At 43.5% G+C, this 8,978-nt stretch overlaps 1 protein-coding gene across 2 annotated transcripts in view; it reads right to left on the bottom strand.

Annotated features, from left to right (window-relative positions):
- Positions 1-1,951: 1,951 nt before the first annotated feature.
- LOC104872429 (myosin regulatory light polypeptide 9) overlaps positions 1,952-8,978 on the bottom strand; it is an 8,938-nt gene continuing 1,911 nt past the window's right edge. The window contains exons 1-4 of one of the 2 annotated variants that reach the window (XM_019209690.2): positions 6,391-6,484; positions 5,163-5,361; positions 4,434-4,595; positions 1,952-2,449 (exon numbers count right to left, since the gene is read on the bottom strand). In XM_019209690.2, coding sequence (XP_019065235.1) covers positions 2,277-2,449; positions 4,434-4,595; positions 5,163-5,361; positions 6,391-6,393 — 537 coding nt within the window. In that variant the 5' untranslated portion in view covers positions 6,394-6,484 and the 3' untranslated portion in view covers positions 1,952-2,276. Of the gene's footprint in view, positions 2,450-4,433; positions 4,596-5,162; positions 5,362-6,390; positions 6,485-8,978 lie in introns of those variants that run through there. The other variant, XM_010638682.3, reaches the window with a different exon arrangement.

Raw genomic sequence — 8,978 nt, 5'->3', positions numbered from 1 at the left:
AAGTTCTATACTCCAAACAAGAATGGACATACTTAGAACAGAAGAGTAGGCAGATGAAGTTGTAAGAGAAAGTGGCAATGGCTAAGCAGCCCTGGATAACGGAACAGTTCTCTGATCTGGGCAGTTAGCTCCTGCAACCTCTGTGAAAGGCAGCAGGAAATTAACGAAACAAAACAGCTTCTAGGGAAATCAAGCAATTGTCTAGAGGGAGGGAGGTCCTAACAAGCACACGCGTCTGTTGCATTGGCTCTGCTCTGGAGTTTCAAAGTGAGCCATCCGAGCATCTACTGCTACCAGGTACAGCGATGGGCATTTCTAGATGTAGGACTCAATCCCTGCTAAGTAAAGTAAACCTTAGTTCCTTGATCAATTCAAACGTGGGCCCCACGATCAAAAGCAGCTGGACAGTGACCCTGCCTCCACTCTGCCAGCGTCACAAGGACGTAGGAAGCGGTTTGTGCAAGGTAATTTTCAGCACGCAAACTTTTTTAGACTAGTTTTACAGTCAATTCTGCCGCTGGAGGAGGCACTCTGAGCTCTCTACAGGCACTCACCCCTGAGTAAGCCTTGGAGGCCAGCTACAGTGGAGAACACTGCTGCTGAATCAGGCTCGTCCCACTCAGGGAAGACCACGCACTGTCCCTGAGGAGGGCTGTCTCCTCGAGCAGGTCTCCCAAGGAGAAAAGGGGATACTGCGAGGGGTGATTTGAGTACTACTTCTTTCTTTCTGTAGTGGAAATAATGTTATTTATTCTGTGTTGGAGATTTGTTAACAAACCAGAGGTGATGATTATTTTTCAGCTGAAATGGAAATTCAACTCAACAAAATTTTAGCGTAATGGTCACAGCCTGGAAAAAGCTATTTTAAATCACCGAATGGTGGGCAGAGAAAGAGGGCAGGTCCTATGATCGTAACCCTGAAGGGGCAAAGACAAGTGGTTACCAGTCGTGCTGCTCCCAGCCCACGCAGCTGCCTTACCAGACCGCAGGCTCTGGCTCCTCCCCTGTGGAGAGCACAGGTATGTTGCCTGGAGGATTTGATGATTCTTTATTGGATGAGGTCAGTTTTCTTCACAGCCTGGTTAACAGGAGCATAAACTGGACGTCATTAGAGTAACTGTCAATCGATTATCTTTGTAGGCTGTCATTCTTTTTAACCGAACCGCTCCATTTCAAATCTTTTAAAATGCATGAATATTATGACTGTCCAGTTTTAAAGCCTACAGTGAATAAGACTGGTCTTCCACAGATCACTCAAAGCTGTCCTGCCTTTGTGCAAATAGCAGAGGTTATTTTTAGGACTGGAACAGTGATCTCAGTTTCTCAGGCATGTGGTTTCAGCTGTTTTGATTGTGGGCAGGTCAGGAATGTCTAAAATTCACACAGGGACTCATGGTGAATCTCTGTATAAACAAACATGGGCTTTCAGTGGGGGCTGCTGTAGTAAGGAAAAGCTACACAATAAAAAATAGTGCAGTTTGAAATACAATGCACAAGTCTGCCTTTTTGGTAAAAAGCATTCCTCAGAGCTTTAGAGCTAAAGTAGTTTAAGAAACAGGACAAATGAAAATTAACACTCAATGGCCTGATCTAATTTTAAGTGGCATGAAATAATGCCCGAAAGCTTAGATGACATAAAGCAGGTGTGTCAACTGAGGGATTCACAGCTAGTAATTACTGTATTTATACAAGCAACTTCTACAGGAAATCATTTTAAAGTTTGGAAGACCAAGTGCAGGAAAACTACTCAGGGCAGTGAAAACTAGATTTCCTTGGGAGCAGAAGAAACAGGATGAACAGGAAGAGGGAAGCTGGGATTGTTTGGGAAACTTGGGGGAGTAAGGAGGTCTAAGATGTATGTTGTTTACTAGAAACTACCTCATCTCCTTCTTTGAAGGATACAGCTAAAACTCACAAGCCAACTTTGGTAAGCAAGAAACTTAAACAAGCATTTTATCATAAAGTTTAATTATGGTTCAGAAAAAATTGAGTGAATAACTTTCTCTGAAAAAATATATTGACTCTTTGTAGACTGCAGTTATGGGGGAAAAGGACCACCGGTAAGTTAAATTACCCGATCTTCTATTCTGAAAATGACAAAAAGTCCCACTTCCAGTCTGATTATAAAGATACAAGTGCCCCAAAATGGCCGAGAATAAATACAAAACAAAGAGGCGAAAGCTGTCAAGCTACAGGCATGCAACAGGCTCTAAGAAGAATCTCAGCAATACTCAAAGTGGCAACAAGGAGCGTGCAGAGGGCACTCGCAGCTCTGCTCAGTCGTCCTTGTCCTTGGCCCCGTGCTTGAGGATGCGCGTGAACTCGATGTAGTTGAAGTTGCCCCTCTTGTCGATGGGCGCCTCTCGGTACAGCTCGTCCACCTCCTCGTCCGTGAAGCGGTCGCCCATGGTGGTGAGCAGCTCGCGCAGGTAATCCTCCTGGATGGTGCCTGCGGGACAGGGGGTCGGGATCAGAACTGCACTGCTCTGGGGGTCCCGGCGGGCAGCTGGAGCCACTGCAGCCCACGTTTTGGCGGGTCGCCCCATCATAAGCACCAGTGTATGCTGGGCGGGGCCCCATTCATTTTATTTACTCTGGCTTTGGCTTTCTTCCATGTAAAAGGAGATTCGAATGCAGACAAATCTAACATGTGGTAACAAATATGGCCTCACGTGTGCAGAACACTCGGGGCGGACTGTGTCACTGACACTGTGAGGCAGTGGATGGGCAGCAATGAGCCGCAAAGTGTCTTTTCACCTGGGTTTTCCAAAGCAAGGTTCCACTAAAACCTGCTTGCCTAAGAGAATAAATGTAAGTGCTTATAAAACACAGAAACAGAAGCCTGGACGTCACCTCCGATTTATCTGGTATTGGTACTTCTCAGAGGCTCTCCAAGCAACTCACATGCACATGGCTAAGAACCACTGCTCCTACAGGTGGTAACGACACAAGTACACGCTCCTCTGAAATCCGGAAAGCGAACAACAAAAGCGGACAGTTTCCCTGCGTGTGAAATTAAGCCAATACACTGACAGCGTATTTCCTACACAGTGAGTCTGAAGAACGACGTCAGGTCAGAAAAGAAATGTGAGAACTGTGGGGATTTTGCTGATTCGATCCCAGGTTTTTATAAAATGCATTTCCAATCTTAAGACTTTTGGCTTTGCAGTCTTAATTCCTCAACACCAGGTCGTTCCACTGCTACATAAACTACTGTGTGCAAGGGACGGTGGTAGGTGCCAGAAAGGTTACAAAGATGAGAACAACACACTGGTTGACACAAGCAGCCATCGGGGTGGGAAGGAATCTCGGTAACTAGAAATAAGTGTACAAAACATACAGTCAAACAGTGTATGCGTCGAGAGAGACACACATAAAACACCTAGTGCGTGAAAAGAACGGGAAGGTCTTTTGTTTTCCCGGGAGCCGGGGAAAGGAGTAAGACGTCACAGACAAGGCTCCACGAAGGGTGACGGTGTGTGAACAGAAAAGACTGCTTATTCTTCTGCAGCTCATTCTTTCACTGGCTCATATGCGAGCAATATGGAAGTGTCTGTAGAGGAGGAAGAGGGAAAGAAGTCTCTTCTACTCTTCCTCCGCCACTCTTCCTGGAAACAAGGGACGGGCTGAGTGTAAAAGGAGACAGAGGAGGTGGGACAGCAAGGCATGGCAGAGAACGGCCCGAGTCAGGCAGCATAGCTGTGCGTGTGCTGTCTGGAAGGAGCTGGGAGATACCCAGAGCTCAGAGCAGTGCGCTCAAGTCAGAAGGCGGCTGGCTCTGCTGAGAGCCTGCGCTGACACTGACACCTGCGGCTCTGACAAGCCCAGGACCGAAGCCTGGGTTCCAGGCCTAGTCTGCTTGGTTTACTTTAAAAGAGAGGTCAGACAGCAGACGTGAACAACTGCAGGGTGGACAGATAACCTGGTATGCAAGCCTAGTTGATAGTAATTTACACACTGCCCAAGCTGGCTCTGGTAAAGGCTGTTCATTTAACGCATTTGTGGGGATTTTTCGAGACAGTTTCACTATGTAGCTCAGACTGGCCTCGAACTCACTATGTGGCCCAGGTTAGCCTTGCACTTACGGCGATCCTCCTGCCTCAGCCTCCTGAGTGCTGGGATCACAGTGCACCACCACAGCTGGCTCAACACACTTAGTGAGAGCCTAATCCCTGTGGAATTAACCTGTTAATAAAGGAAAAAAGGAAGTTTTCCAGAGGTTTCAAATACAATCTATGAGATCTTGTAAACTACTATTTATGGGCGAGGGAGTGATGTGAGTGACCAGGCCAGAGGGGAATCCTGACCAATGGAGCAGACAGGAGTAGTGTAAACCTGAGGGCGTCACGTCAGCATACCTTACCAGGTGTGTGTTTCAGTTACCAGGATTAAAACAGGAGTCACTTTGTAAGTAAAGGTTACCTCTGACCTACCTGTGGCCTCCTCGTCGAAGCAGGCGAAGGCGTTCCTGATCACGTCCTCCGGGTCCGTGCCATTCAGCTTCTCGCCGAACATGGTGAGGAACATGGTGAAGTTGATGGGGCCCGGGGCCTCGTTCATCATGGCGTCCAGGTATTCATCAGTTGGGTTTTTCCCTAAACAAAAAAGAGGGCCATAACTTTTTTTTGTTTTTTGAGACAGGGTCTCACTATGTAGTTGAGGCTGACCTGGAACTCACTATGTAGCCCATGCTGGTCTGGAACTCACAGCGATCCTCCTGTCTCCGCCTCCCGAGTGGTGGGATTACAGGTGTGCGCCACCACGCCCAGCAAGAGGGCCATAACTTTAACCTAACAACTATTACTTGCAGTGAACATTCTGTCAAGAGAGATGATCATTTGTAATTTTCCATGATAGCAAAAACATTTGGGAAAAAGGTTTCCTGAACAAATAGAGCCTATATTAAAAGTCTGGAGACAGCGTGAAATTCCACTGGGACGTTAGTAGGAGCATTACTGCTTTTTGTAAGAACACACACACACAGCTCAACACCAAGATGTCTGGGGATCTGCTGTGTCCCAGTGGTAAACACTGCTCCATACTTCATCTGAAAGTTACAGACTCCTTACACTGACTCCACCGAGCTTTCAGACTCACAAAATAACCACGAGAGGCAGCGTAGAAACGTCACCCAGCACATTCACATCAGGGCTGCGCATTACCCAGCGAGGCCAGCATGTCGTGCAGGTCCTCCTTGTCGATGAAGCCGTCTCGGTTCTGGTCGATCATGTTGAAGGCCTCCTTGAACTCCTGGATCTGCGACTGGTCGAACATGGCGAAGACATTGGACGTCGCGCGCTGAGGGCGCTTCTTGGTGGTCTTGGTCTTGGCTTTTTTGCTTGACATGGTGGTAGTTGAATCCTAAAAAAGGAAATCCAAGGAAGATAAAATCAGTATCGAAGTTTATTTTAGTTTGAATGAAAACAATGATTAACAAAAGTAAACTGAATCAATATCCTGATATATTTAAGGAGCAGTTTTTTAAATATCTTCAGCAGGATAATACCACTTTGCAAAAATCTCTCAACTAATGGAAATCATTACTCAAAGGACTAAACTATAAGTGAAAAATCAGACTTGGATTTTGAGCTCGGTTTCAAAAGTATGAATTTTTATAAACAGTCCATCAAATCTCACAGCACATGACCAAGATCACAGAACCTTCATCCTGTTGTACAACAGCTGCCCGATAGCTGATAACCAAATCCACTGGCTGAGTTAACAGCAATGAACAAACAAGAATGCAACTCAGGTACCTGGGAGGCTACACTTCAGTGCCACAGGGAGCTCAGAACACTCAGTGTCCTCAGTGGGCCCCTGCGCAGTTCCTGCCTGAGCCAGCAGTCCTAGCACACGGCAGACAGGCGAGGAGGAGGAAGGCGACTGAGGAACAGATCTCTTCCAGTCACCACCGACACGTACTGCATACCCTCACTTTAGGTTCAAAGTCACCCAAGACACGTCGTGTTGAAAGGACAATGGCAAAGAATACATGCCTGAGCCCCGTTCATCTATAATTAAGTTCGGCAGGCGCCACACGCTGTCCAAATCAGTTTCTTATACGAGAGCCACATTAAATCACTTGGTGTAACTGATTCCTCCAAACAAATCAGAGGACAAGTTTTCACAGCCATTTAGTTTAAAAAGCTTTAGAGAACATTTTAAAGAGGCAGAAACTAGTTTTATTTTCAGATGACCTAAGTTTATCATTTTATATTTGCCATTTATGTATTTATCATAATCTAGCATCTACACATTTTGAGTTAATAGCAAAAAGAATGTCTAAGAATACATACAAAGAAAAGCCAATTTTCCTTTCAACATTTACTTTTTATAAAACTGTTCGAAGTGTAAAATCCGATAGTCATAAAGTACTAAAGTCCACCATACCATCCTTTGGAGTTGGGGCAGAGATGAGTCCGTGAACCTCTGATCAGCAAGGGTAAGACACTGTATTGAGTTATATTCTTCCACGCAGGTCTAAAACAGGCACCACTGATTTCACTCTCTGACCAGGATAACAATTTTAAAGCGTGCGTTCTGAAAACAGCATTTAGCTATGATGTGGCCAAACACTATGCCCTTGCTCTAAAAATAAGTCTGTGGACTGCAAAGAATGAACTGCTACCTAGATCTCAACACTCACAGTGACCCACAGCAAGTTTCCAATGAGTTTAAAAGTGGTTTCTTACATTCCTTCCTAGACCATGCCGGCCAGTCTAAATAAAATTATGGAAATAATTAGAAGAGCTTCACTCATATTATTTTTAGCTAAAACTGTTTTCAGATTTTAGTAGGAAATTCCAGAAAGGGCAGTCACAAATTCTCGTCCATCCAAGAAAGCATTCTTTGGCCACACACTGAGATATTACTGAAAAGATACACGATACGAGACACAGAAATTATATGCTCCTGAATTTCTGTTTCCTTTACTAGTTCTTTTCAGAGGCTGCTTTTGATGACCCACCTAAGCCACTCATGAATGCCTTTCATTCCGGAATACCTTCTGCAAGATATATATCTAATTAAATGACACCAAGTCGTATGTTCCCTGTTCAATGTCGTTTAAAAAACCAAAGGTATTACAGAGTGTACTATTCTGCCTCTTAACTGTACTTAAAGACTTGGCGAGAGGGCAGAAGGCCCAGTGAAGGGCACATTATTTCCCAGCCCTTCTCTCTTTAATGTCTTAAGCGTGTCATGCCTTTCAAACCAAAGCACATCTTTAAAATTGGTCTGTTCTATTTGCCAACACTGTCTTCCCCTAGGATGTAGAAATGTCAGTTATTTGAAGAACAAAGAAACTGACAAGAACTACAGGTCAAATGATTGGTAACTGTTTTTTTAACACAAAATTTCATGTAACTCAATTTGGTGGGTGGAGGTCCTAAAAGATAGCTTTTAAAAATGCTTAGTTAGGGCTGTAAAGACATATATAGATGTATATTAAACTTCTGGTGTATTTTCTAGTCTTTTAATCATGCTTTTTCGGGGGAAGGCAAGGCAGTGCTGGGGACTGAACCCAGGACCTTGCACAAGCTAGGCAAACTACCTCCCTGCTCCCAATCATGCATTTTTCTGAATGTGTAAATGCATAATACAGTAATTCAAAAGGTTTGCTGTTGTTCTTTGTTTTTGGTCAGCATAGGCAACAGTCTCACACAGAACTTTAGATTGTTTAATACTTAACCGCATCAACTTGTTATGATTAATTATATTAATGTATATCAAATATCATTACTGTTGACCACTAGTTAGGGTTAAGCTATGTGTCCTGTCTTACAGCACCTTAAAACATAGATGGGGAGGCAACTGTAAAGAAATGCAAGAAGGTTCAACTTATGAAACGAGTCGCATAATTTTCATTCCACAGGTATGACTCCAGTTAAAGGTATGTGACAATAATGAAAAATAACTGACATGGTGGCACGCGATTAGCAATTATGAGCTCAGTAAAGATTCAGTGTACAGTGTTTCTAAACTATTCAGGGGAGAGGTACTTTGAAAATCCCTGTGCAGTATCATTTGGAAGCTAAGTATCTTTAGAGTGAAGAGATTCAGATGTTAACATTTCTAACACTTCTAACAATTAAGGTAGTTAACTCTACCAACACTGATAGTGTGACGTTGGGCGAGTATAACCTGGGCCTTGACTTCTTCAAGGAGAAAGGACTCTGATCTGTGATTTATCTCCAACAGAAACCTGGAGCCTTGCAGCAACAGGAGTTCAGCATCACACTCAACTGTTCCAAAATAAGGAAACTGTCATTTATTTTTCTTCCCACCAAACTAAAAGTATGGATGAAATAAACATAGGTGGGGAGAATAGAATCAGATTCTTCGCTGCCCATTTCAAATGTAACTCTTCAAGTAACAAGCCACAATTCTTGTCAGTTTAAAAAGTCAGAGTAAAATAAAATTGAAGCTGCTTCACACACATCAGTTGTATTCTTTATTTAAGATAGGTGAGAAGGTCACCAGGTTAGCACCTGAGATTGCCAAATCAGTCAGGAGGATCCTCACTTGTAAAGTTGAGTCTTTATTTTCAGAATATTTAATGAAACTGTCACCTGCCTCACAAGCAGAAGGACCAGAGTTCAATCCTGGTACCAAAAAAAAAAAAAAAAAAAAAAAAAAAAAAAAAAAAAAAAAAAAAGAGAAAAAAAATGAAAAAAAAAAAAAAAAAAAAAAAAGAAAAGAAAAGAAAGAAAGAAAGAAAAGAAAGGTCTTTGGTGTGCAGGAGTTATTTGTTGTGGAAAACTTGAAAAGTAAGAGATTTTGCAGAGCAGCCTCTAAATGATACTTGAGGATTTCAGATGCATGAGAAAGTAAAAGGTGATCAAGAATACTCAATTTACAGGCAGAAAGGAGCATAACTATATTCTAAGCCAGAGCGGGGAGTACTGGTCCTAATAAATTGTGTATTTGTATTTGTGTGTGTGTGTGTGTGTGTGTGTGTGTGTGTGTGTGTGTGTGTG

This window comes from Fukomys damarensis, unplaced genomic scaffold (genome assembly GCF_012274545.1).
Source record: "Fukomys damarensis isolate Sample0158 unplaced genomic scaffold, DMR_v1.0_HiC HiC_scaffold_30, whole genome shotgun sequence".
Lineage (NCBI taxonomy): Eukaryota > Metazoa > Chordata > Mammalia > Rodentia > Bathyergidae > Fukomys > Fukomys damarensis.
Note: the sequence above shows the minus strand (reverse complement) of the source record. Positions and strands in the feature narration are given on the sequence as shown.